This window comes from Chaetomium strumarium (genome assembly GCF_033439665.1).
Source record: "Chaetomium strumarium strain CBS 333.67 chromosome Unknown B0T15scaffold_1, whole genome shotgun sequence".
In the NCBI taxonomy this organism is placed as follows: Eukaryota; Fungi; Ascomycota; class Sordariomycetes; order Sordariales; family Chaetomiaceae; genus Chaetomium; species Chaetomium strumarium.
Window position 1 is genome coordinate 5,278,761 of NW_026944429.1, and position 25,999 is coordinate 5,304,759.

The 25,999-nt window shown below is 56.1% G+C and overlaps 10 protein-coding genes and 1 non-coding gene across 11 annotated transcripts; 7 read left to right on the top strand and 4 right to left on the bottom strand.

Moving 5' to 3' along the window:
* Positions 1 to 1,569: 1,569 nt before the first annotated feature.
* On the top strand, positions 1,570 to 1,643 carry B0T15DRAFT_t10. Its single transcript has one exon. It is a non-coding gene; the product is annotated as a tRNA-Asn (tRNA).
* Positions 1,644 to 2,487: 844 nt separating this feature from the next.
* Positions 2,488 to 3,336, top strand: B0T15DRAFT_57495 (uncharacterized protein). Its single transcript, XM_062870973.1, has 2 exons — positions 2,488 to 2,674; positions 2,747 to 3,336. Exons 1-2 carry the CDS (start codon positions 2,597 to 2,599, stop codon positions 3,212 to 3,214), a joined length of 546 nt encoding a protein of 181 aa, XP_062726746.1. The 5' UTR covers positions 2,488 to 2,596; the 3' UTR covers positions 3,215 to 3,336.
* A 218-nt stretch (positions 3,337 to 3,554) lies between these two features.
* B0T15DRAFT_564721 (cyclophilin-like domain-containing protein) lies at positions 3,555 to 4,521 on the top strand (the record flags this gene model as incomplete). Its single annotated transcript, XM_062870650.1, has 3 exons — positions 3,555 to 3,852; positions 3,910 to 4,123; positions 4,262 to 4,521. The coding sequence occupies exons 1-3, from the start codon at positions 3,820 to 3,822 to the stop codon at positions 4,519 to 4,521; spliced, it is 507 nt and encodes a 168-aa protein (XP_062726747.1). The 5' UTR covers positions 3,555 to 3,819.
* Positions 4,522 to 5,194: 673 nt separating this feature from the next.
* On the bottom strand, positions 5,195 to 6,447 carry B0T15DRAFT_388361 (uncharacterized protein; the record flags this gene model as incomplete). Its single annotated transcript, XM_062864444.1, has 2 exons — positions 5,195 to 6,310; positions 6,367 to 6,447. The coding sequence occupies 2 exons, from the start codon at positions 6,445 to 6,447 to the stop codon at positions 5,195 to 5,197; spliced, it is 1,197 nt and encodes a 398-aa protein (XP_062726748.1).
* A 1,097-nt stretch (positions 6,448 to 7,544) lies between these two features.
* B0T15DRAFT_520004 (uncharacterized protein) lies at positions 7,545 to 9,692 on the top strand. The gene has a single exon (XM_062868468.1). It carries the CDS (start codon positions 7,875 to 7,877, stop codon positions 9,210 to 9,212), a length of 1,338 nt encoding a protein of 445 aa, XP_062726749.1. The 5' UTR covers positions 7,545 to 7,874; the 3' UTR covers positions 9,213 to 9,692.
* Positions 9,693 to 10,140: 448 nt separating this feature from the next.
* On the bottom strand, positions 10,141 to 12,288 carry B0T15DRAFT_57587 (uncharacterized protein). Its single transcript, XM_062871004.1, has 3 exons — positions 11,855 to 12,288; positions 11,719 to 11,798; positions 10,141 to 11,661 (listed from the first exon to the last, which is right to left on the bottom strand). Exons 1-3 carry the CDS (start codon positions 11,991 to 11,993, stop codon positions 10,255 to 10,257), a joined length of 1,626 nt encoding a protein of 541 aa, XP_062726750.1. The 5' UTR covers positions 11,994 to 12,288; the 3' UTR covers positions 10,141 to 10,254.
* Positions 12,289 to 17,310: 5,022 nt separating this feature from the next.
* Positions 17,311 to 20,126, top strand: B0T15DRAFT_57604 (uncharacterized protein). Its single transcript, XM_062871010.1, has 4 exons — positions 17,311 to 18,042; positions 18,124 to 18,228; positions 18,292 to 19,663; positions 19,725 to 20,126. The coding sequence occupies exons 1-4, from the start codon at positions 17,449 to 17,451 to the stop codon at positions 19,922 to 19,924; spliced, it is 2,271 nt and encodes a 756-aa protein (XP_062726751.1). The 5' UTR covers positions 17,311 to 17,448; the 3' UTR covers positions 19,925 to 20,126.
* A 797-nt stretch (positions 20,127 to 20,923) lies between these two features.
* Positions 20,924 to 22,626, top strand: B0T15DRAFT_57595 (thaumatin family-domain-containing protein). The gene is made up of 2 exons (XM_062871008.1): positions 20,924 to 21,484; positions 21,552 to 22,626. Exons 1-2 carry the CDS (start codon positions 21,164 to 21,166, stop codon positions 22,410 to 22,412), a joined length of 1,182 nt encoding a protein of 393 aa, XP_062726752.1. The 5' UTR covers positions 20,924 to 21,163; the 3' UTR covers positions 22,413 to 22,626.
* Positions 22,627 to 22,840: 214 nt separating this feature from the next.
* B0T15DRAFT_482130 (uncharacterized protein) lies at positions 22,841 to 23,582 on the bottom strand (the record flags this gene model as incomplete). Its single annotated transcript, XM_062866080.1, has 2 exons — positions 22,841 to 23,479; positions 23,550 to 23,582. The coding sequence occupies 2 exons, from the start codon at positions 23,580 to 23,582 to the stop codon at positions 22,841 to 22,843; spliced, it is 672 nt and encodes a 223-aa protein (XP_062726753.1).
* Positions 23,583 to 24,575: 993 nt separating this feature from the next.
* Positions 24,576 to 24,974, top strand: B0T15DRAFT_385981 (uncharacterized protein; the record flags this gene model as incomplete). The annotated part of the gene is made up of 2 exons (XM_062864305.1): positions 24,576 to 24,860; positions 24,939 to 24,974. Coding segments are annotated over 2 exons (321 nt in total), but the record flags the coding sequence as incomplete, so codon positions are not given.
* Positions 24,975 to 25,405: 431 nt separating this feature from the next.
* B0T15DRAFT_489613 (SOH1-domain-containing protein) lies at positions 25,406 to 25,845 on the bottom strand (the record flags this gene model as incomplete). Its single annotated transcript, XM_062866611.1, has 2 exons — positions 25,406 to 25,678; positions 25,729 to 25,845. 2 exons carry the CDS (start codon positions 25,843 to 25,845, stop codon positions 25,406 to 25,408), a joined length of 390 nt encoding a protein of 129 aa, XP_062726755.1.
* Between the last annotated feature and the right edge of the window lie 154 nt (positions 25,846 to 25,999).

Here is a 25,999-nt window from a genome sequence, read left to right on the forward strand (position 1 = left end):
GCGCGAGGAGCTCGACGATCTTCGGTCCAAGTGGGACGACGAGGTGCTCAACAGCTCGACCTGGTCGAAGGAGAAGGCTCGTCTGCAATCGACGCTCTCCGATGTGATGGCTTCGCGGGACGAGGCAGTCAGCGCTCACAACGAGGCCCAGGGCAAGATCGTGTCGCTGTTATCGCAAGTGCGCTCTCTTCGCTCGTCGGTGGATGAGCTTACCGCCGAGCGAGACAGCCTGCTTCGCGAGAAGCGGAGCGTCGAGTCCAGGCTGGAGGAGGCCAAGGCCGGACTTGAGGAGCTGGCCAAGAGCGAGAGCCCCTCTCTCCGCAACGCCGCCAACATCGACAAGGAGATTCTAGACCTCAAGGCAGGGCTCGCTCAGCAGGAGGACATCGCCGCAGCGGCAGTGGAGAAGATGCGGCGTGCCGAAGCATTGGTCTCGGAGATCCAGAAGGATATTGTTGCCGAGCGGGAGGCGAGCGCCGAGTTGCAGAAACAGAAGGCTGCCTTGGAGAAGTCGCTCAACGAGGTGCAGCTCAAGCTTATCGACCACGAGACTAAGGGTTACTCGACGGCCAGCCAAGACATCAAATTCCTTCACAAACGCATTCAGGAGGTGAGATATCCCAAAAGCCCCCCTGTTGACCCATGGTTCCTTTCGTATACTGACCTAGTTCGTAGCTCGAGACGCAACTCGAGGAACACGAGAACGAGCGCAGCAAGTCGCAGCGCTCGGTGCGCAACGTCGACCGCATCGTCAAGGACCTGCAGTCGCAGATCGAGCGCAAGGACAAGCAGAACGCGCAGCTCGGCGAGGACATGGCCCGCATGCGCGACAAGATCGACAAGCTGTTGAAGACGATTGAGGAGCTGCAGGCGTCCGAGAGCAACAATGAGCTGTCGGCCCGGCGCGCGGAGCGGGAGCTGCGCGAGGAGAAGGAGAAGTCGCTCCAGTTGGAGCGCGAGCTGGAGAACTGGAAGATGAGGATCGAGAAGGGCAGCAATGCCGGCGGCGTCAGCGTGGCCGGGAGCGTCTATGGCGGGAGTGTCAAGGGAAGACACGTCAACTGGTCTGCCGACGAAGCTGTCAAGATCCCCCAACGGAAGAGCAGCATTAGCAGGGTTCCGAGCTTGACGAAGGGGTTCTTGTGAGTTTGTGTAGGTGGCACTCAGTTTGTTGGGTTGAAGTCGGGTGAGGCATTGCTTGCTGGTTGGAGAGGCTGTTCTGCTTATGGTAATGGGGATATTTCTCATAGGATACCATGTTATGTGTTCGAAGGAAATCGGGTTGGGACGATGGACTTGGAGCACGGGAGGCAACATGACAACCGTGTTATGTTTTTCTATCACTATAATGTTTTGTTATGCTTGGAGAGTGGCTACGCGTAGTCTTTGTATCATCTTATCATCTCTATGTTAAGACTAAGTGTTTCAAGGCTTTAATTAAGCATTGGGGTTAAGGAGGTGTTTTGTAGATAATGTGAATCGAGGAGAGGACGATTTATCCGTGTAGACGTCGACCAATGAATGCTAGCTCGTACTTGATGTAAAAATTGCGGGCGTGACACCAGTCAATCCTCTGTGGCGCAATTGGTTAGCGCGTCTGACTGTTAATCAGGAGGTTGGAAGTTCGAGCCTTCCCGGAGGAGGCATCAACTTTTGTATTTGTTTTTTATTATCTTATTTTGCTTGTCTCCGTCCTGGAAAGATCTTGCCTTTTTGGCAAACATGATCCATACCTTATTGTTTAGCGTATTGCTCAGCTCTGACTGACTTCCTTTTTCCGCGCGGATGGGTTACGAAATCGGCATCGCGAGTTAAAACCCGACCCAGCGAGTTCCAGTGTTGGGTGGACTTGACACATCGAGTGGGCGCCTTCCCGACCAACGTCGGTCCCGACTTCCATCAGCTGGCCCTAGCTCACCGTTGTCCCCAAGACGGCCGAGCTGTGTCAGACGGGAAGGCAGGATTCCCGTTGTGGGTACTACGTCAGGTATCCGAGGTAACTCCACGACACTGGCACCCGGAGGGGAAGTCCGGGCACTGGAGGTCGTGTCCCCGAAAGGTCCTGAGTTGAAAATGCGACAGTTGACCTCAGCAGCAGAATACTAATACCATAGATATGGGTTCACCGCCGTCTTGACGGGAATTCGCAGGGCGAGACAACCGGCGCACCCGGATTCATTCGATCCTTCCTACCATGGCGTTTCTGGGAAGCCACGTCGTAGTATGGTAGTTCCTGCCGCGGCCTTTGAAGATTGAGCTCATTCCCATCCCGTACCTTCCCGTTCGAATCGACTCGTGGTGCCATTCTATCGCAGTCATGGTGCCACTGGCTCTGAGTTCCCTCAACGACAAGGCAGGTACGACAGGCTGATCGCGGTGCCCAACATGACCGGATTGCTACCATCTGTGTGTGCCTCCCCACGATATAGTGCTGTTCGGTGTCCTCAATCTTGATCTTGAATCAACCACCCTCGTTTCCAAGAACTTCGAACCCTCGTTCTAAACATTCTGGTCCGCTCAACAACGGCGCAAACCCTACAGCCAAGACAGTTCGACACTCGCTAGCTTCGTCTCAGTAGTTTAAGAACCGCTCACAATGAAGACCGTCATCGCTTTCTTCTTCGCGGCCACTGCTGCCGTCGCTCAGAACCTTGAGGGCCAGCCCAAATGCGCCGTAAGCCACCTCTGTTCATCAGACAACTCCCACCAAGAGTCATCCTAACTGACAACCTTCGCTCCCATCCAGACCGACTGCATCGTCTCGGCCGTCAGCGCCGTAGGTTGTGCGGCAAATGACATGGGATGCCAGTGTGGCCCGTCCCAGGCTGCCATCGGCATTGACGCCGCCCCTTGCCTTCTTGCCAGCTGCACGGGTCCCCAGCTGGTGCAAGCCCAAAGTGCCGGGGCTGCGCAGTGCGCTGCCTACTCGGCCTCGTTGACAGCGAAGATGGACGTCGTTGTCGTTGCCACGGGTGAGGCGCAGGCCGGGGCCTTTGTGAAGAGAGATGACCTTGCGACTTCAACGCTGTCGGTCAACGCTTTGGCGGCCGCGCCGACCCCGGTTGACCCCAAGTCGACGGCCGGCGATCCCAAGACGGCAGGCGATCCCAAGACGACCGCGGTGAGCACCGCTGGCGCGGGCGGAGCGGTAAAGCCAGGTATGGTGGGTGCCGGCGCACTGCTGGGTGTTGTCGGAATGGGGGTTGCTCTGTGAGTGGTTTGATGAGAGGCTGATATGGTGTTTACCGTCTGCGACGAGGCTAGTTTAAGGATGTGATGGTGGGTTTGTTGAGGGAAAAGTTTTGGTCCATGTTTCTTTATTTCGATTCGGCTTGTAGGAGCTGGGAGTCAAGATCCCTCATCCGTCCAATGTTCACCTGTATTTGCCGTCACCAGAGCTGGTGGAATACCAATTGCCCAGCAAGCTGAGTGGTTCCAGAGTCCTTCCAGCAACATCATGTGTGCCACTGTGCAGGGTGGTAGATTCTTACCGTACGTTACACCTAAGAAGGGCTGTATTCCGAAAGCAGTACCGTATCGTTTCGTACGTTACCAACCCATTGTGTGTTCGTTGAAGCAGCATCGAACACCCGGCGGGAAAGGACGCCAATTCCGCCCTCAACCAACGAACTGGCTGCAGTGACGGATCTCATAACCGAACATGAAGTGTCGGATCATAGTACAGTGTATTAGAAATTAGTCATTCTTGCTGCGTAACAGGCAAAAACGCAGTATCTCATCAGCAGATCTCGACTCACCGTTAATCTCACTCACATGATATATACCCTTTCATAAAAACCTCAGTATCCCACCATCAAAATGGCAACAGACGTAGCTCTGGAAACATCCATGGTACCGTGGCCTTGTTGTCCCTGTCCTCTGTTCTCTCGACTAACCATACTAATGCAGGGGACCATCGTTCTTGAACTGTACAACCACCATGCGCCAAGGACCTGCCAGAACTTTTCTACCCTCGCTTCGCGCGGCTATTACGACAACACCATCTTCCACCGCATTATCAAGGACTTCATGATCCAAGGTGGCGACCCGACCGGCACAGGTCGTGGCGGGACCAGCATTTACGGCGAGAAGTTCGAGGACGAGATACATCCGGATCTGAAACGTACGTTAATCTGACTGATATTCTCATCGTCGTTTTCAGTATCTTCTTTTTTTACCCAGCAGCACGCGCTCCCCTGCACCGATGAGATGGGAAAGTAGGCCAGCAGAAAACTAACGAAAAGGGCGCGACAAAAAACAGACACAGGCGCGGGGATCCTGAGCATGGCCAACGCGGGGCCCAACACCAACGGCTCCCAGTTCTTCATCACCCTGGCGCCGACCCCCTGGCTCGACGGCAAGCACACCATCTTTGGCCGGGTCAAGAAGGGGATTCGGGTGGTGCAACGCATGGGCTTGGTGCCGACTGACGGCGAGGACCGGCCCCGGACCGAGGTGCGTATCAATAAGGCATATGTCGTCACCGGAGAGGAGGCTCAGGAAGGGGGGTTGGGAGCTTGAGTAAGGGTTTGAGGACCTAGTACTTGTACATATGCGAAGAATGGAGAGCGGATGACATTGCGCGGACAAGGCTCAAAATGATGGGCGATGGTTCGACATGAACCTGTAAAAGGGAGCAGCTCCTGAACAGTTCATTCAGATGGACCGATGAACTGAAGTTTCCATATAGTTGGTATCGTCGGTTGGAGCTCGAGAGTTTCTCCGCAGGTGGATTTATTCCGCTTAACTGGTTTGACCTACAGCGGTCCATCTCGTTAATGATCCGGCTCACCCTGATCGGAGACAGCAAGAACTACCATGCGGTCTATCGTCCTATAATCAGTGGAAGACCCCAAGTAACGCGGCGCGCCAAACCTCCAAATCGCGACGAAAGAAATAGCACTTTAGACTATACTATACACCATGAACCTGCCCAACGCCTTCCTATCCACTCTTTTCCTGCTGTCGCTCCAAGGCGAGGACTTCGTAATAGCAACGCAAATCAACCATGGCTCCCGTGAATGCTAGAGCCCGTGGACATGGAATGCAGAAAACGCCTAAACCCGAACCAGCCCGCCGCGGGCAATGCAAGATACTACCGGATCGCCCTAGCCCATCATGCATGGATATGCCGAACAATTCAGTTGCGGGAGTGGAATTAATGAGATTATGCTCGCTCTTGAAATGCGTAGGCTCATCGAGGCGGGGAGGACATTGTGCCAGAGGATTCGCTCTCCATGTCACGGTCCCGCTTGCCCTTCTTGCCGGCTGGTGAGGGTAGTGGGGGCTTCGCCGGTCCCAGCTTGATCTTCTTGGCCGGCGAGAGTCCCTTGAGAGTGCTCGTCTGCTTCTTAGGCAACACTTGCACCATGGAGTCCTTCGCTGGGTTGTCGTCCACTTTGTGCTCCACGTTGAGCATTGAACTGCCCTTGAGCTTGTCTTTTTTGTTGGCCAACGGGATGGCGGTACCCTTGGCCTTCAGGATAACTTTCTTGTTCAGCGGATTGGGCTTCAGCTTCTTCTTTTTCGGGTTGGACGGGTCCGACTCGTCGGCATCCTCGTCGAACTCGTCGACGTCACGTTTCCGTGGGCTGGCAGCACGGCTTCCCGGCAGCGGTGTGCCCTTCTGGCTGCCGGGCGGGGTATTATCGTTCTGGCTCCCCGCATTGCTCCCGTTGCTGATCTTTTGCGCCGCCGCTCTACTGGCGTTGCGCCCGCTGTTGCCGATACACGAACCCATATGGTTGTTCAAGCGCGTCACCAGGATGCACCGCTTGCACTTGGAACACGTCGCACTGGGGAAGCTGAGAACATTCGGCGGTCGGTCTTTGGCGCTCCCTTCGACCGGCGCCGGGGAGCTCGGATCGTTGGGGTCGAGTTTTTGGTCCTTTTTCTTTTTGCCTCGCCCGGGCCCAGGAGCCACCCACGTCTGGCCGTAAATATCGTAGCCTGGCTTCTCGATGTACGGGTGCCTCTTGCAGTAGATAACACCCGGGTCCGGCTTCCTCGCCCCTTTGCCATCGGTTGGATGCAGCAACCGTGGAAGGTGGCATCGCGGACACAGTATTTCCTTAGTGGTCTTCAGCGGATTTCCCTTCAGCATTACCTTCCCGTCCTTGTAAATCGCCGCATCTGTCTCGATCTCGACGTCCGGCTTCGGGTCGGTTGTTGCGCCGTCTATGGCGTTCATCGCCAGCTTCTCCACCTTGATTGCCGCGGTGTTCGCACGTGCAGTCTTTTCGTCTCGGTGTACCTTGACTAAGAGATCATGGACGATGTTGTAAAGTAGGTCGTCAAGGACCGCATGAGACTGGATGTGGATATCATGTTAGCAGCTTGCAGTGCAATGCAAACTTTCCCACTTACAAGCTTCTCCACGGGATGTGCAGTATCAGGGGCGACAATAACGCCGGCCTTGCCGGTCTCGCCTGTTTCCGACGACATCATCGACTGTCTGCTAATGCAGGAAATGAAGGTTGACAGTGTCGCGGGGAGGTTGTGGCTGGCTCCAAGCGACAAGCAGCACCATCCGATCCGGTTTAATTGGAACCTTGGTATTCGGAACGGCGAAAATGGGTCGGCCTCCTACTAGCGCTCTGCTGCAGCGAAGCTCCGGCCGATGAGCAGACGGAACACGGAAACTTTCAATTTGAAAGCGCGTTCTGTGGTACCTGAGCGATTAATTCTTAAGTTACTTGCTGCAGAAAATGCTTGAAGATCACTGGTGTTCCTGGCAAGTGGGTTGTAATCGGGGCGCAAGTGATTTGATTCTGGGATGGCAAGAGAGTGTCGCGGTTTTGTTCGGTATAGGGCGCTGAGACTCCCGGTCGGTGGGGTTGGAACCAGTGACACGCACGGGGAACAGACCCTTATACAGTACATGTACACTGGGAGTGACGTCTAGCAGACCAAATAAGCTTCATCGAAAAGCGAAGTGGCAATTTCAAAGCATACCTTAGTTACCAGCTTCCTCTCATCAGGATGAATAGGTCAAGGAAAGTTAGAATGAACGCAGTTGGATGTCATTCACGCACCAATGCCTCTGTTCTACTGAGGGTACCTCTTTCGAACGTTATTACTGGCCGCTCAATGCATTGATTCTCGGCTTTCTTTCCAGCTTGATTCTGCCGACACAAAACGAGGCGGTGGCAGGGCGGTCAGTATTGTTACGTGGTGGTAATGTGAGTGAACCGTTCAACGATCAATACGCAGAGAGGGTCTTTCTTGAGACCTGAAGTCTGAAGATCTCTCAGACGGCAGTATGTATGTAACTTCCATACCCGCCTTATGATTAGCAAGTGACTCGCCCAAGCATCCATAAGTGTCTGTCTTTTCCCTAAGACTACATCTGTGAGGTGCTGAAATACACATAGTATCTAATGTCTGTCATGCTCGTTTCACTTTCCACAATGTGACGATGTACTCTCGGCACGTGGAACCTGCATTTCCCAAACTACACTTGTAACTATAGTCCTATACCCGTAACCTGCGCAGTCCAACCTTACGTTAATCTGCTTATTACTATTAACTCCCTCACTACGTAAGCTTCATACAGTGCTGACATATGTACGCTTCATGCAGTGCTGACATATGTACGCTTCATGCAGTGCTGACATGTATTGTACGCTTCATACAGTGTTGAGATACGCATGCTTCATACAGTGCTGTACTGTTAGTTACTGCCTGCTCAACTCATGCGCCGGCTCCGCTCTCGGCCCGCGCGCCGGGGCGACGCAGGGATTGTCAGGGGCAGACAACAATCAATTACGATGCTGACGAGAGGAATCCATTCGCGAGTCAGGACGGCAATCGGCGACACAGACTCTGCAGCACTCTGGGTCATGGTAGTAAACACTCCTAGCTAGCCCGGGAAGATGTCGCGTGCTCAGCAATCCTCGATCCGCTCATTCTTCCAACCACGGCGGCAATCCGAGTCCACCGCCCCTGCGTCGAGTGCCCCGCCAACCGCTACAAGCAACAACAATGGCGCAACCCACCCTCGATCGCCGCCGCCGCTCCCACCAACGTCCGAGGCTCGACAGCAATATGTAGGAGCCAAGCCCGTCCAAATACCTGTGACCCTCCCGCCGGACGGCGTTCCGGTTCTACCATCGCCACCGTCTCTCCCATCGGGCGCCACAATCGTGCCGCTCGCGGAGCAACACATCTCGGCGCTGCGGAGAATCAACTCCCTCCTCCTGCCCGTCCCTTACCCCGACTCCTTCTACACCAAAGCTCTCGAGCCCCTTGCCTCAGGCCTCTTCTCGCGCGCTATTCTCTGGCAAGACTCAGATGCTGACCCTCCCAAAGTTGTCGGCGGTCTGATCTGCCGGCTTGAGCCCAACCTGTTCGTCGACCCCCAAGGCCATCCATTGCCGCAATCGAACCCTCCGTCAGTTCCCCACAACACCGCCAATTTCGCCTTTGACACCCCATATCACGCTATATACATTCAGTCCCTGGTTCTGCTCTCACCATACCGCTCGCTTGGCCTTGCGGCGGCCGCGCTAGAACACATAATCGCAAGCGCCGCTCTCTTGCCTGCGGCAGGTTCAAGCATTGACGCACGGACAATCTACGCGCATGTGTGGACCGAAAATGAGGAAGGGTTGAAGTGGTACGAAGCGCGGGGCTTCTCGCGAGACGCCGAACCCGTAAAGGGGTACTATTTCAAGCTCCGGCCGGACACCGCATGGGTCGTGCGTCGGCAGATCGGCCCTAGTTCGATTCTCAACAGCTTATCCACGCATACGCGGGCGCAGACAGCGTCACAGCCTACCGAGGCGCCCATTGTGCCCGGCGTTTCCGCTCCCAGCAGTCCGGCCCCGCGGTCTGGGACCGTCCTGTCATCCGTGGTCAACCTTCCGCCTATCAAACCCTCCCCGCCGCCACCATCATCCCTTCATCCGCCAACAGCTGCAACAGAGGGAGTATCAACCAGCGGCCCGCCCAGGAGAGCAGGAGCAAGCACATCCCCCGCCCCCTCGTCCGTTTCATCGTCTTCTATCTCATTCCAGAAAGCCCGGCCCGAAACAGAATGGAACGACCTCCCGCCCGATATGGTCATATCGGGCAGGAGGAGTAATCAGCAACTTCTGCCCCCAAACAACAACGGGAATGGTAGCTCCGGCTCTGGGGCTAGTTCGAGGAGCAGTTCGGCCGCGAGGGAGAGGAAGAAGAGAGCGTATCCCTCTGCCGCATTTGGAAACTGAACGTTGGAAGTGGTTGGATTTCATTGCTGCATAGCCTATGAACAGATGAACAGTCGGGGGGCAGCGACAATCATGGCATCAGGCAAATACTGAGTCACGCGCAAAAGATGATAGAACTAGTCTCTACAGAGGGTTGGGCAAAGAGAACTGCGTCATTCGACGTTGCGCGGCTTGAGCGCATCAGAAAGATAACCTGTAATCAAGGGCAGCAGAAATGGAGGGCAAGCACGGCACGAGAGCGTGGCAATGGCCAAGTACGAGAGAGTGGAATCAGTGTCCGTGACAGACAAGAGAGCAGCCTGACTCGGCCAGCAATTCTCACGCAGAGTAAGCTGCCCTGGGACGTGTTATCACGAGGGACTCGTCGTAGTAGAGAGAAGGTGATTCAAAACACATCAGGCTTTCTCCGAGTTGACAAATGTATGGAAAACTTCCTGCGCTCTGCTCTCCGCTTCGCGCGCTGGGCCAACAGGTTTCTCAGTGACTTCTGATCTAGACATTCCCTAGACGGCATTGTCACACTGTCCCCCCAGCGCAATGGCTGCCGTTCAGCGTTGAGAGTGGCTTGGGTCACGCCCGGTCTCTCGCAAGAACTCGGCAAAGGCACAGTCCGGTAGTTAGTGTGCAGCGGATGGGTTTGCACACCCGTCATACTACAAAACATACCTATGGGATCCCGCAAGGGAGACCGTCAACTCACGCAGCAAGCGAAATCTGCGATCTGTCAATTCCATTGTCATCCCTATCGATCCTGGCCACCTTCAGTGGTTTTCTAACTCGCGCAAGAAGCAGTGCAAGAGCAGGTAAATGCTAGTTAGCCTGGCGCCCTCATCCTCCTTACCCACGAAAAAACCCCCATAAACACCATAAAGAAACCCATATAGGAAATGATAAGCCGACCAAGATGACGCAAAGCGCAGGAACAGGAATCATGCCGCCCAGAATGAGAAGACCATGCACCCCTTTTTCGAACTTCCCTCCCATGTCTAGGAAATATCGCTCCACCCCAGCGCAAAACACACCCAAGAACCCAGTTGCCTAGTTACTCTGACGACTCGGAAATCGCCCCTTCGTTCTCCTCATCAATCGTTGCGGTGGACCTCAGCTCGCTGATTCCTGAGACATCGCTTGCCTTCTCCATGCGGCCAGCAACAAGCGCGATCAGTGCCGCACCCACGCCCGAGCCGTCTCTGGCGATACCGATCCGAATGCGCTTCGCGCCCTCCTCCCCAATGCCATCAACGGCGCGCAACGCCTCGTAGATCATTTCCATGAAGCGCGGATAATGCTCCACAAGGCTTCCATCCACACCGATATCGATGGGCTCGTCTGCCAAATCAGGGTCCGTTAGTTTCCCGGTTTGGAGGACGATGGCGGCAATGGCAACCGCCGAAAGCCGAGCCGCACGTCGGACGACCGCTTCGGCAATGGTCTTGAAGGCTTGCGCGTCCTCGAATGAGGGGCTACTGATGTCCAGCGCCGATTCAAGCGCACCGCGCAGGGGCGACAGCCCAGGACTGTTGTCGATGGCGGCAATGGACAGCACCGACGTATCGAGCCCCCAAGCCTTATAGATCGCGGATCTTTCGGAGATTTCCGTTGTGGACAACCAGTCGTTTGAACGCGAGTCCACATCCTTAAAAAGTGGAACATTCGGGTTCTTCAAGAGGTCCAATAGGACTTGGCGAACTATTTCTCCCAGAAACATGCCCGATACACGCTTCTCGTACATCTGCAGGCCAGGGTTGGGTGTGATCTTGTCCACTTCAACGTCCCACGGAGTATTCGGCAGGACGTTCAGCTCATTGTCGAAGGAGCCCCATTCCGTGTTGATTATCATTTTGCCGGTGGAATTGTCGTAGTCGCCAAGCAATGACTTCTTGACTTTGCTGAGCTGCTCCACATAGGCACCGTTGGTGCCAGTGCCGAAGATTGCGCCAAGTACGGCGCCATGCTTGCCTGGGGCGCCGTAGGAGCGAGCCATGAGTGTGCCCACGGTGTCGTTCACAAGGGCAGCGATCCTCACCGGGAGGTGGAGTTTGTCGATTTCTGCCTGCAGGAGCGCGCAGACGTCTTTGCCTACGGCATCCGGGATGTCAAACCCTTTGGTCCAGCGGATAAGGGTTCCCTTGTTGATGCCGACCTGCTGGACAGGAAAACTGAATGTGAACCCCATACGGAACACATTCTCGTCCCTGAACCCAAGTGGAGAGCTGGCCGTCATGCGGCGCCTGATGTGGGCCTCGAACTTTTCGCTGTGATGCTTTTGGAGGAAAGCCTCAATCTGCCGGGCCAAGAATGCGAAGAGCTCGGGGGCCGTCTTCGCGACCATGAGCTCCTTCGGAATAGGAACCTTGGTCGAAGTCAGGTAGAATGACCCGTCGCCGTTCAGCTTGATGGAGCAGACACGGAAGTTGGTACCGCCCAAGTCGACCGCCATGTAGAGACCCTGTAGAGTGTCAGTAGAACGTAAACAAATATTGCAGGGAAAATCCTAGAGACCAACCTTTTCCGTGCCATTGGGCACATCAGTCACATACGTCGGGATTTGGCTTAGGCTTGTCCCGTCTTTTTCTAAACCTTCGGCTGCAGGATGTTAGTGAGGACTAGCAAAGCGCACCTTGGGGAATTCCAGTACATACCGATCTGGCGAAGGAACTCATTGACGCCCTTGTTGACATCCGCATCGGTGTATTCGAATTGGTGGGCAATGCGATTGATTTGCTCGTTGAGCGTCAGTGATTGCTCGTTGCGTAAGCCCGAAAAGCCTGGGAACCACATGTTGGAATACTGTGGGTGAAGAACGTCGGTATGTAGAAAGTTCGGAGGTTCGCAGATTGTCAACAAGTCTTGTCCTGAGTGTGGTTTGGAAGAAAGGGTGGCTTGCGGAAGCGGAGGCGGGGAAGGTGTATTTATTGGTTGTATGGCGGAGGGTTGGGAGATTCGGAGGCAAACCTGGGTGGTCAGCTGGATACCAACGGCTCGAGCAACGAGTGGCACGGAGGGTGGTGAGGATAGCAACGAGACGAACCCCCCAACAGAGATTCAGACCAATGAAGTAAATAGTGACGACGTAGTTTCCCAATGCGTCTCAGTGTGTCGTTGGGACGGGCCAATGGTCATGTGAGGGCGGCGTAGATACCAATGGGGGGCACGACTGTTGATGCGTAACTTGCCCAAAACGGGCAGAATGGTCGTCATCTGAGAGCTAACTTACCGAACCGAGAATGACGAACGTCACAAAGCGTGCATTGAGCAGCAGAGGAGGCGAATTGGCACGATGTTCGAGAGAAGGGCTGCGTGTGACAGTCGCAGGGGGTTGCGACCTCTTCTTATAAAGGCTCGCCCCAAGGCGCCCGACAAGTTTGGAAATGACGTTTTGCCTGCGGGGGCAAGCGCGCTGCCCGTGGGACAATGGCAAGGTGGGGTTGTGCTTGCCCTGGAGAGCTGGGGCCCCAGCCCTTCGAGTTGCGGGCAGTTGCGGGCCGGGGATCGTTGCTGGGTGGCCATTGCCCAATGGAATCGTCGTTGACCGGCTGCCGTTCCCGCCTCGTTCCCTTTGCGGCCTCGGAACTGCTGGAGCCCTGCAAAATTATCGCTCAGTAAGACCCAGCGCAGGCGATATGTCACGCACACGGCGGAGCGTGGTTACCGCGATGGTGCTAGAGTCGGCGAAATAGGCGGTGCTAGCTCGGCCGGCCCACGTGTTGTTCCTGGAATTCGTTTATGCCCGTCGTGAGTGTCGGTCCTTCCCTTGTTTGCTTGTTTGCTCCCTCGCAGCTTCCATTACACTTCCGTCTCCTGACTGCCAGGTGATGCGGAAACTGCTATGGCCCGGTTTCCGTCCCTGGGGTTCCGCCAATGGGTCAATACAGAAGCTCACGGGGACGCGCATGAGCAGACGACGCCGCGCTTTCCGGGCACGGGGAGAAGTTCGGCCTTTCTTCGTTGTTATTGTCGCGAGGCACTCACAGCGGACTCGGATGTTGGATGCTTTCTTTCGCTGCACGGCCCGTACGTGGAGCTAATGTCACCGTAGTGTACAAGAACGCCAGTCGCCAGAAGTACAGATAGAAGCGCGGAGAAGGGCAGACTTCAACATCACAATGGAGTTTCACAAGCAAGAACATCGCCCGCGGATTTATTTTGGTTTCCATCAAGACAACCCTAACACAAATCTGGAAGTGGGGGAGTCGACCCATGCAAACGTCGCATCCAGATCAGCGTCACGCAAGGAGCTTTCCGCAGCATAGCGTGCATAGGTACCTGTAGCCATGAACGGGGGATCAACCAAAGGCATACACTAGTGTACAGAACCCGATTGGGGGACGAGGCAGGAACAACCTAAATCTGTGAACCGCCAACCCCTGATCAGCAACGGGCACATCACAGTCTTGCGTTAAAGTGATTGACGACCTCGCTGTCAATGCATTTCCGTACCTTTACACCAAACGCTAGCAGCAACCAAGCGTTAGTCTTGGCGGGCGTGAAAGACAGCGACCTGGTTGAACTATCTTGTTCATCCGCCCAGGATAACCATCTTGGTTGGACGTTCTCAGCATTTTACCTAGACAGTTCATACGTCAGGTAGTAGATACCTACCCATACTTAAACACTACTTTGATATAAACCGCTTCCACCAGGCCCTAGGAGCATCGACACCGAGTGAAAAAAGACTAACGAGGCGAATGGACTTGGAAGCGGACGTGATGGGAGCGTACAATACAGTCAATCTAGTGAAGTGACTTCACGGTGCGTACTTAAGAGGGAAAGTATTAAGGATACTACTCCGTACCTAGGTAGGTATGAACCAATCCTGTCTCAATCCTCGTTGCCACGACAACCATTGCAGTTGCTGCGAGCCGTTCCACCTCCTGACCTCCTGAGACCCTGATGAGCACGGTTGTCGAGGTGGCTCTGACGTCACGAGGCTCACCGTCAAAAGAGCCCGTCTCGCCCATGTGACCAGGCCGAGCGTAATCTGAGTCATCTGAACTAACCAACATGGCGTAAACACTCCACGAAGCCTTTGCCACTTTCGCGAGTTTGAACGGTAGGTGTTGTCCGATACCTACTGGCACGACGGAGTCCTATCCAGGGCTGTGTTGACGTTGCCACATCTGCTGCCTCCTCTTTGCTAGGCGGTTCCGTTTCCCCAATAGATCGATATCAGACTAGGTCGAACACAACGGGATACGCGGGAAACGCGAGGCTTCCGTGGAGGGACCTCGCTGTCGGCCGCTCATCCAGACATACTCTCCTCGCTTGGAACCTCTAGGAGACGCCCAGGCGACATTGAACGGAGCAAGTGGAGCGGCTCTTCGGCACTAAATGCGCCGTCTCAGATGGGACTTTCCCCTCCAGCAGCGACTGAAAGATGGTCGTTGCTCTGCCAACACCAACAGGAGCACTAGGGAGTGGTTATCGACAATAGGGTTGGCTCCATTCGTGCCAGTCAGAGATACTGCTTTTGTCACCGGGTGTTAGTCGTCGCTCGTCATCATCAAGATAACCTGCGCGCCCTCGACAGCCCGCCAGACGAGTGGCAATGGTCGGTCCAGTCGAAGGAAGAATTCGAGAGAGCTCATCTGCCGTTTCGCGATGTCGTGACTTGGAACTCGAACCTGAGTTTCTGCTCCTAGATCAGTCTTGTTCCGGAGGACGCGGTACACCATGCCTTTTCAAGTGCGACCTGAATCGGTGACTTGCCTGAGGGGACGCAGCAATGGGGCAGTTGACGTTCCTTTGGATAGTAAAGACGACGGCCGCTTTACCAAGCGAGCCCTTCTGACCGAGTACGAGGATATGCAGACCGCCGAGACAACATCATGCTAGAATGCGCTTAAGATTCCGTTAACCCTGCGCGTATATATGGGTATAGGGCACACACCGGAACTGAATAGTACTGTACTACTTCCGAATACAACGCTGTTTCGTTGCCTATCTTAGCTACCCGTCACTTAAAAGCCCAGAGTAGCATCTTCCGGGCGATTTCCCACACCCGCATAGGTAGGACAAGCGGCTTCCCAGCAGTTGAGACTGCGTATTCTGATCGTCTATAGCGAAGAAGGTCAGCTTATTCAAAGCGGCGCAGCAGCCAGCAGAACTGGAGCGCAACCCGCCCCGCGTGGGATTATGTACGGAGTAGGTACATACATACACTGCTGCCCCTTCGAAGAAGGAGGGAGAGACGGGCGTTCGATGCTGTGCCGCTGGCGACACCGAATCCCACCATTCCCCGATTGGTGGCGATCCTCAACGTCTTGGGTAGGCCAGGCTCGAGCCAGGACGGCAAAGCGGTGGAATGCCAGGTTCCGGCAGCCGGTCTTTTGCGGCCCATAACGGCGGCAGTCCCTGGTCTTGTGAGCACATGGTTTTGACGGAACGGTCGTTTGAGGACATTGGTGATCACACAGCATTTCTGCGCATTCACATGCAGCATGAAACTGGCCAGGGTGCGTTGGCTCATGAAGGAAAAACCTCGTTCATAGGCGATTCCTCCTGAGGATGCTCAGCTTGCAAGCTGTTGCCCGAACCGATGAGAGACCAGGAAAGTTGAGCATGAGGTGCCCATCCATAGGCGGCCGATGCCGCCTGACGATGAGCACAGTATATCTGATAGTACGACGTACACCCACCTGTGCCTTCAGGTCAACAACAGCAGTTGTCCGCCATCGAGGACGACGACTGCGAACGGACGGCGCAAGCATACCTCCCCAGAGACCGTTGATTGGTCGGTTGCCGCTGGCAAGCAGAGCAAGGCAACTTGCTCAGCCACAGACCCACAACAAGGACTCCAAGTCCTACGCAAAGGTCCTACCAAGATGTCCTGTTTGGGCTTAGGTCAGGCACCACTGCACCAGCACAGAGATACCGTTACCCGCCCTGACCCTTCAGGTTGACGAGATGTGCCATAGGGCCAGCAATCAGTTGCTCTCATGCAGATCCTGCCACTGCAAGTCGCCCCCGCTTCGTTTTCAGCTTTCTATGTCGGGTGCAGCGAAGAACGGCGGCGGCAAGGGATGTTTGGCATTTGGCCATCGCCAGCAACATAACGTTAGCAGGAATGTGATACTCAGCGATTAACCCTGGAACGTTTTATCGGGGCCAAATTGCGGCAGAAGAAGACCGAAAGTTGGAACGCAGCTCGTGGGGCTGGACAGGAGTTGGCGATCACCGTTGTTGAACCCCACCCATCGTGATGCCTGACATGACCTGTTGAGATTTGTCAGTGGCAAGTGCGATCGGTCTGACTGTCGCTGTCCTGCCGTGCCTGCCTATCTCGAAGGGCTCCAGGTGCGCAGAGCAAAAGGCTGTGGACGATAGACCTACGGTATGCACTGATCTCTTTCCCGCTTGATGATGTAAGTCATTCGAGGTGTTCGATACTTGATGATAGTACAGATCCGTACGGAGTACGGATACCTGGCAAAGGAAACGCCAATGGGTCAAGCAGCGGAGAGCAGCGGAGGACGGGCAAAAGTAAGGTACGGATAGGTGGGTATCTTATTCGTTCAGGTGTACTGTATTGTAACTTTCGTAATACCGCCCGCTCACCTGAGGAGACAGAGCGAATGCGATATTGCCCAAAACCAGGCTGCTGAAATGTTGGTCTGCCATCTCCATGTTAAAAAGGTGGGAATCTACAATACGGTCTCGTCGCGCTTGAGGCGAATTTGCCTGTTGTCGTTCTCGTCTGCTGCTAGTATGTAGTACTAGTATGTAAGGTACGGAGTACGTACGATACATACGTATAGCGTCAGCAAGCCACGGCTTCCCCGCGTTGGCGGTGCGAACATCAATCCCCTGAGACCCCAACGGACTCAGCCTTACAAACCCGGCCATCGAGTTTTAATAACTTAAGGTACCGTATAGGTGCGTGAGAGTCGTCTCAGCCACAGACCTACCGGGATCAAGGACTTTTTCGCGGGACTTATATGACCACCTGCAGACAGGACGGAATCCAACCTAAGGGTAACCAAGCAAGCAGTGCGAGCCGCGCCCACAGGTCGCGCGCAAAGCCGTGAACCCACCGGCCGCAGCCAGGAGTCCTAGTGCACCCCCCAGTCCCTGAAGCACGGAGAGCTAATTTACCCCCTCTTTCCCCGATTCAGCTCTTTCTTTCTTGGGTTGCCCAGCCCGCCGCCGCCGCCCACAGCCTCCCCTCGGTCTCGCCCCCTCCCCCATCTGTGCCCTTCCTTTAGGACTCCGTTCTTATTAACCTGGCCCTTCCCTTATGAGCTCTTTGAACTCTCGCCTGAAAGGCTTTGGTTTCGGTAAACGGAAGTCGAGCGCCTCGATCCAACCCCAGCAGACGGGGAGTCCCAGCCCCAGTCCAAGCGTACATCAGAGCCCGACCCCGCCTCCGGGACCCCCCCAAATACCGCCAATCTTCCCTTCGCGCCCGGGTCCCGTCCCGACGAGTGCACCCAATCTCCCTCACGCAGGTATTCCAATGAATCATCCAGGTGCTGGTCCGCGACCGCCCAGCTACTCCGCGAACTACCCGCCAGGCCCTCCAGGCCCCGTCGGCCGAACAAGCCCGCTCACGAACCAAGGACCGACCCGTACTCCACCGTCGCAAATGGTTGGAGGCCCTCCGCCCATCAACACCGGGCCCCCTCCGGTTGCTGGGTACCCACCCCCCGTCATGGGAGGCGGTCCTCCTCCGGTCCCTGGTGGTCCCCCGGGATATGCTGGTCCTGCCGGCTACCCGCCGCCGGTGGCACCGCAGCCCACTGGCCCGATCGCTCCGTACCAGCGCAATGCCGCCGCCGAGGTTGAGGGTAACAGCCGGAGCAAGGCTCAGTTGATCGTCGGGATTGATTTTGTACGCAACACAGCCGTGCCCTCCTGCGCGATACCCGGTCTGCGATTCAAGAGTTAACTCTAACAACTGCTGGTTGTGCAGGGTACCACATTCTCCGGGGTTGCCTTCGCTTTCGCCACGAACAACGAAGCCAAGGAAGACATCATCACCGAATGGCCGGGTGCCGGCTCCTACACCAAGCAGAAGGTGCGTGCGGGCAGCCATGGGTGAGATGGCAATGCCAATGCTAATGCCGACGGTCTCATTCAGATCCCGACCGTGCTCTATTATGACCAGTACCAGAAAGTGGTTGGCTGGGGCCCCGATATTGCCGATGCTCTCGCCCCCACGGGTTACCCCAAGCCGGGGGTGCAGAAGGTAGAATGGTTCAAACTCCAGCTGATGTTGTCGGGCAACACATACATCGATCCCATCAATCTGCCGCCTTTGCCGCCAGGGAAGTCGGAGATTGACGTCGCGGCCGACTACCTCTTCAAGCTCCGCCAGGCCATGCGGGCAGCCCTTCAAAAGACGCTGGGCGAGGTGTTCAACCGTGAGGAGAGAAACATCCGATACTACTTAACCGTCCCCGCCATTTGGAACGATGCCGGCAAGGCTGCCACGCGGGCCGCCGCCATTCAGGCCGGTTTCCTCCGCGACGAGAACGACAACCGCCTGACGCTGGTCAGCGAGCCCGAGGCAGCGGCGCTTTTCTGCTCCAAGACTGGTCTGCTGAACCTCAAGGTCCACGATGCCGTGCTCATCGTCGACTGCGGTGGCGGTACGGTCGATCTCATCGCATACGAAGTCGAGGACGAGAACCCGTTCACGGTGGCCGAATGCACAGCTGGGTCCGGCGACTCGTGCGGCTCGACGGCGCTGAACCGGAACTTCAGCAACATCCTGCGCACCAAGATCAGGAAGATGAAGCTGCCCGATGGCTCCAAGACGGCCGGGCGGGTGTATGCGAAGTGCATCATGGATTTCGAGAACCGGATCAAGGCCGACTTCCGGAATAACGGTCAGAAGTGGGCTGTGGACGTTGGTATCGAGGCCGAGTTCCCCGAGGCGGGCATCGAGGAGGGCTACATGACCTTCACCAACGAGGAGATTCTGCAGTGCTTCGAGCCTGTCGTCAACCGCATCCTGGAGCTCGTCCGGAACCAGATCATTGCCATCCAGGCGCAGAACCGGACACTACAGAACATTCTAGTCGTCGGCGGGTTCGGCGCGTCGGAATACCTCTTCCAGCAGATCAAGCTCCACGTTCCGCCGCAGTTCCAGTCCAAGGTGGTTCGGCCGATGGACTCGGTCGCTGCCATCGTCAAGGGCGCCGTCACAGCCGGTATCACCGAGAGGGTCATTACCCACCGCGTTGCCCGCCGGCACTACCTCATGGCCACGCTGCAGCCGTTCAAGGAAGGCTACCACCCGGAAGCGTACCGCGTGCCATCCCTCGACGGGAAGGACCGTTGCAAGTTCACTCGCCAGATCTTCGTCCAGAAGGGCCAAAAGGTCAAGATCGGTGAGCCGGTCAAGGTGTCCTTCTTCCGCCAGGTCGCCCCAGGGGCAACGCTCATGTATGAGGACATTCTGTATGCCTGTGACGACGACGTCTGTCCGGAGTATACCAAGGATCCCAGTAAGCTATCCATGCACTGCAGATAAATGGAGAGGGGCTGCCGCTGACACGTTTCGAACAGGGATCAAGGAGGTGGTCACGCTCACGTCGGATCTATCGCGCAAGAACCTGGAGAAGGATTTCGAGCGTATGGACACACCGCAGGGCACCTTCTACCGCGTCTACTTCGACATTTACCTGACTCTGGACGGCTCTGAATTCAGCGCCGAGCTCGTCTGCCAAGGCGAGGTCATGGGCCGGTGCAGGGCACGGTTCCGGTAGAGACGGAAAGCGGCTTGTCGGACGGGAGTTATTACTTTTTTTCTTCAACGCATTCGGTCTCCGCAGTGATACCTCAGTCTCAATTCAAGTAGGAAAATGGGCGTGATTCGCATAGCTGGCAGCGTGAAGCTCATACATAGGGCGATATCGCAGATCCGGTTTTTAATTGTTCAAAGCACTTCTTGGGAACCTGGGGGCGTAGGCGAGTCAAATGAGGAGGCAGGAGAGAAAACGGGGAGGATAATCCGGTATACGAGGTGGGGGGCGGTATGCGGAAACGTGACAATGATCAAGTCCTGTGCCCAACTGCTTGGTTATGGGCGGCCACGAAACCCCTCGCGGGAATCAGGGAAGGCGAAGTGACGAAATAAGCGTATACGAGCCTGATTTCTGTTGTTAAGTCGATGACCCTAGAGATGGAAAAGAAGTTATATACTCGATGGAAGCTGAAGTACATTACATTAGTAGTGCCTACTTACATCATGCATGACGGTAACGGACAGCGTCCCCCATCACGGCAGTTCTGTGCCGTCCGGGGTTCGTCCACCGGATATGGATCCAGACTCGGAGCCTTGGGGCTCCCGGATTGCTGCTTCAGCATTGCAGTCATCAGCTTGTGGCCTCAGGCGAGGGCTCCTGCCGGAGACGATGCCGGGATGGCAACCCCGGCAGAAGGCGGCCTTCTTCTCGCCTTCCGTTGTAAGAGAGACACCATTGGAATTTCAAGGAACCATCGCAAAGTCTACTACAGGTGGTAGAAAATCAAACGACAGTTGAGGTGACCTCAGCATCCACTCTCTGAATCTCTTCCTTCTTTTTTTCCACTCTCGTTGCTGAATGCATTATCCGCCTGTCCCTCAGGTTTCCACATCTCCCGCCGTCATTCCCTGGCTCCCCTTATCTCACATCCCCTCTTGTCTTTATACCTAGTAGAATCTATATTGACTCTTGTGCCAGGTGGATGTCCATTGCCTTGCGGACCGCTTCCAGCGTGCGAACGGCGAGTCGTTCTCTTCGTTCCTATGCTCACCGTCGCATGCCCTTCTTACCTCAGGATATCGGGTGACTCAGTCCGAGGTTGTCGCTCGATAAGGTGGCCCATCAGCAAAGGGTCTTCGTCTTCGAGCAGGAGGATCAACAGAGTGCAGACTTTCCAAGACAATTTTCCTCTCGCTGCTGCTAATCACCAAGAGAGCCGTTGCGTCTGTCTTGACACCGAACAGCTACACGCCAATCGACATGACCACCGCCAACATGGCCATCACCCCGAGCAACTCGACCGCAATCCCGTTCACCATCGCGAACAGCTGCGGCGAGACGATCTGGCCCGGCATCGCAACTCAGAACGGCACTGGGCCCGGGACAGGCGGCTTCGAGCTCGCGCCGGGCGGCAGCAGGACACTGTTCGTGAGTCCAGACTGGGCAGGGCGAGTCTGGGGGAGGACCAACTGCTCGTTCAACAGTGACGACAGCGGGGCGGGCTATCGCAGCGGTGCGGATGGGTACGGAGCGGCGTGTCGGACGGGGGACTGCTTTGGCAAGTTGGACTGCGAGTTCCCGGTAAGTGTCCTCGGCGCTGAACTGAGAATATCTAGACGGTTAGGTAACAGAAATGGATGGTTCCCAGGGCCAAGTTCCCACCACCCTCGCCGAGTTCACGCTCCAGGGCGGCAGCTCCAACAACCAAACCTTCTACGACATCTCCCTCGTCGACGGCTACAACCTCCCGCTAGCCATCATCTACCACCCGGCCGCCAACACCACCTGGATCCCGCCCAGCCTGACCAACCCAGCCTGCATCGCCACGGCAGGCTACATCTTCACGCCTGTCGCCTCTTCCTCACCGTCGAACTCAAGGCTCCGCTTCACCCACTCGGTCTACCCTTACCCCTTTGAGGATTACCAAACAGACGCCACCCTCTCAACCTGGTGTCCCCCCTCCTTGCTCCATTCCGCCCTGCCAAGACCCATTGGCCTCCCCTGGTGGGAGCGTCGCCCTTCATCCACTTCATCTACTTCACCATCTCCCAACAGCAACAGCAACGACAACAACCGCCCGGCCTTCCAGCCCTGCCTGTCCCCCTGCTCAGCCTACCACACCGCCGCCGACTGCTGCACGGGCCCTTTCAACTCGCCCGACACGTGCAAGCCCTCGGCCTACAGCCAAGCCGCGAAGCGGGTGTGTCCCGATGCCTACAGCTTCGCGTTTGACGACCGCGCCAGCACGTTTGTGGTGCCCTCAGGCGGCGGCGGCTGGGAGGTCCGCTTCTGCCCGAGGGGGATGCGGAGTACGGATATCTTAGGGAGGTTTGCTGATGAGGTGGAGCAGGTTGGCCAGGGGAGGAAGTTGAGTGACGATGCGCTGAGGCGGATCAGGGGTGGGAGTGTAGAGAGGGGCGAGGCGACTGGGCACTTAAAGGGCAGAGAAACGGGGTGGAGGGTTGTGGGAGTTGTTTTGGCGGTGGCCATGGCTTTGTTTATGGTCTAAGGGGGTGACGGTACCTAGCTACGGTACCTATGGCAGAGATCATGGCGGTCTGGCGAGATAGATATTGTATTGTACATACATACCTGGCGGAGGGTGTAGTTAGCAGAGGTTGGGGTTCCACCTAGGAGGCCCGTTGCTCGCTTTTGAGGCGTGTGTAGACCCTACATTCTCCCAACCTAGAGAATTCATACAGGCGCCTTTTTCTCCGTTAAAAATGGCTCCGGATAAGAAGGTTCGAGCGTGGCGAGTGCGCATGAACGTGCCATCCAAGCAGAAGCCACCACCTCTAACGCTTCACCAGAATGTCACCCCAGTGCATCCGGAGGCGCCCAGACTCCTACGCCCCCGAAGACAAAGCCAGCTGCCATCTATCCAGCCAGCGTGTATGTGGAGACGTCGTTCATTATGTAAGGACCAATTTTACTTCGTCACGCCCTCTTCGCCTTCCGCCGCCTCTCCCACTCGGCCCTCTCCTCCTCGTCGCTCCCGCTGAACTCGGCGTCATCCTCCTCCTCCTCCTCTTCCTCGGCCCCATCTGCCTGCGCCTGTTGCCCCGCCAACAGCTTTTGGGCCCCTTTCACCTCGTCCGCACTGACGAAATCGCCCGCGTTCAGCGTGGCATACTCATGCTTCCGAATCACCTCCTTCAGCCCTTCGTTCCGCGGATCGACGAGCTGCAGCGGCGTCAGCCCGCCCTTGTTCTTGATCCGCGGATTCGACCCGGCCTCGAGCATCATCTCGACCAGCGCGTTCCCGAACTCGCGCTGCGCCGGCGGCTCGCTGTTGATCCACCGCACCGCGCTGTGCAGCGGCGTGTCCCCCTCGACCCGGTTGACCGGGTCGCACTCGAAGCCCGGCTGGTCCAGCAGCATGTCGATGATCTCGTAGTTGCCCTGCGACGCGGCCTCGTGGTACAGGTGGTTGCCCAGCACTGTTGTTGTCGTGTTGAGCAGCTGCGCGATCGCGTCCTCGTTGTCCTTGAGCCCCGGCGACGAGAGGATCTCGTGGAGCAGGTCGGTGTTGTTGCGGCGGCAGGCCTCGATGAGGAGCTCGCGCGTGGAGGCTCCCTGTGGACGGATGGGGTTAGCAGGGGCTCGGTCAGCTTGGGGGGCCGCAGGGGTAGGAAGGCTGGCTGACCTCGTGTTCTTCCTCCTTTGCGTGGTTGGCCATTGTGTCGGTTTAAGGGTGACTGGTTGGGCTGCTGGCGACGGCGCAAAATGCACTCTGCAGTGAAGGGGGAAGGTACTGGTGAGTGGTGGATGACGGGTGCCAAAGCAGGCGTCGCAAGTATCGGGGTGAGATATCGTACGATGACTCTCTGTACGATATCTAGGTACTCGGTTTCTTGGAATCAACTCTAAGCTTCCGTTTGTGTGATCGGAACGTGCGGTGGCCTCGCCAGGAGGCGCAGTGTGTTTACCGCCGCTGTGTAATAGCCCCGCCAAAGGTTGGGGGCAACTTCGGGGGACCCCACTCGTTTCAGCGGAGGGACTGCGATAGCCAGACTCTACTACTGTGTAAGGTATGTAATAGTGCCCTTTGCCTCCTCGAGGCGTATACATGTACGCGCGGACTGTAGGTACCTGAGTCAGCCAAAATGAAGCGAATCTCAGCTATTGATTCCAACAAATATCATTCCAAGATACTGGCTGACGGTGCTGGCTATAAGAGTGCACCAAGGCCAACACATACCACAATGCGAGCACAACCGGGGTTAGGGTTATGGCCTGTCCTCTCGTCTCATCGCCTCCCTGCCGATTTCTGCTGCCCCACTAAAGTTTTCGAGGTTCTCGTTAAGCCAATGTGAGATGTGATGACATCTGCGAACCAGGACACTAATAAAAGCCATTCAACCTGGAAGTTTGAAGAACAGAACTTTAAGCCAGGGACATCGGCCGCCTGGAGTTGCGGTACAACCTCAGTACACAACAAAAAGCAACCCACCAGTCAGAACTAGCTCAGGAGAACTTAACTCTCACAGACTTGATCACTAGCGCCTTGCCTTACTCTCACCCTTCAATATCTTGCTGTTGAGTACCTGGTATCATTAAGACCGTCTTGAGAACCAACAACAATAAACAGACCAAAATGCCGATCCTCTGTAAGCATCTGCTCTCCCATCATCTCCCAAATCATGCCCCCTGACTTCGTCCAAAACAAGTCTGCCCCTACTGCGCGAACCTGCTCATCCTCTCGCGGATGGACACGGGCAACAACCGGCTCGAGTGCCGCACCTGCCCGTACCAGCACGCCATCGAGATGCCCATCTACTCCCGCAAGAACTTCCCACGCAAGGAGAAGGAGGACGTGTTTGGCGGGCCTGGGGCGTGGGACAACGCACAAAAGGGCCGGATACAGTGTCCCGCGACGGACTGCGACGGCGACGAGGCCGCCTTCTTCCAGGTGCAGATCCGCAGTGCGGATGAGCCGATGACTACGTTCTATAAGGTCCGTTTCCCACAATCCATTTTCTCCTTACGTCCCCCCGCGTGATCTTGGGATAGGCTGACGAAGGGCGTCATCTAGTGCATGACGTGTGGGCATCGGTGGAGAGAAAATTGATGGATGGTGTGTGGCCTGGGTTGCGTATGGGTGGATGGGCTTTGCAGCATCTTCTCACAGGGCATTGCGAGGAGTTACGGGTGGGTATTCGTTTGGTTTGGTATTTCTCTTATGGGTTTGCTCACCCAAGGGGCGCATATTCTCGATTTCCGAGCTACGCAGGGTTGTTTCCCCCTTGCTCGTTCTCTCTCCGCCCGAACTCCCAGGCTTCCTCCACGCCGCGCGTCGCGGTGTGCTGTTGCGGTTTGTGCCTGCTGGTTGTCTCCAGTTGCGTCGCAGCTTTCCGTGTAAGAAGCCACTCGCTCTTGGACATAGAGACGCAAGACATCAACGCGACGGACGTCCAAGACTTCGCATCAGCGGGTTGTCGTCTTAAACGCTCGATCGATCCTCGCCTCTTGTGACATTCCTTCTCTGACGGGACCCGTTTCTCACGCCTCGCGATGCCACTCCACGGCGGCCCTCACCCCCTCGACCATCATGGCCTGCGCGAGGTCCGGGCTCATGATATCCTGACGGAACTTCTCTTGCTGCAGGAGCTGGAGCATCTTGAGCGATGCGGTGGGATGGGTCAGGTACTTAAGATAAGGTGGCCGCGTCCAGTACTGGAGGTAGTCGAGGTACGCGACAAAGGCCGGGTTCGTCAGGAACTTGCGCGAGGCCAGATAGTTGAGGTACAGGGGGTTGGCGAGAGATTGAACGAGCTGTCATGCTGTCAGCGTGGCGCAGCGCAAAGACGAGGACATCGGCAGACCTCCAACTCCAGTTCGAACCGTGAATGCCCACCGTACTTCGGCTCGTCTGCGGTGCTCTTGGACGGAGCAGGCGCATCCATGGCTGAGCTGTCCACTGACATAGGCCCGGAATCCATTGTGAATTTGACGACAGCCTGAAAGTTCGCCGATGAAGTTGGAGAATGGACGGGTTTGAGTCGAAGATGCCTGGCAGCAAATGCCCCGCGCACCGTGCACGGCACTTGCCCCTTCTGTTTTGGCACGGATTCGTCAAGCTTTGGCCGTTTTCTG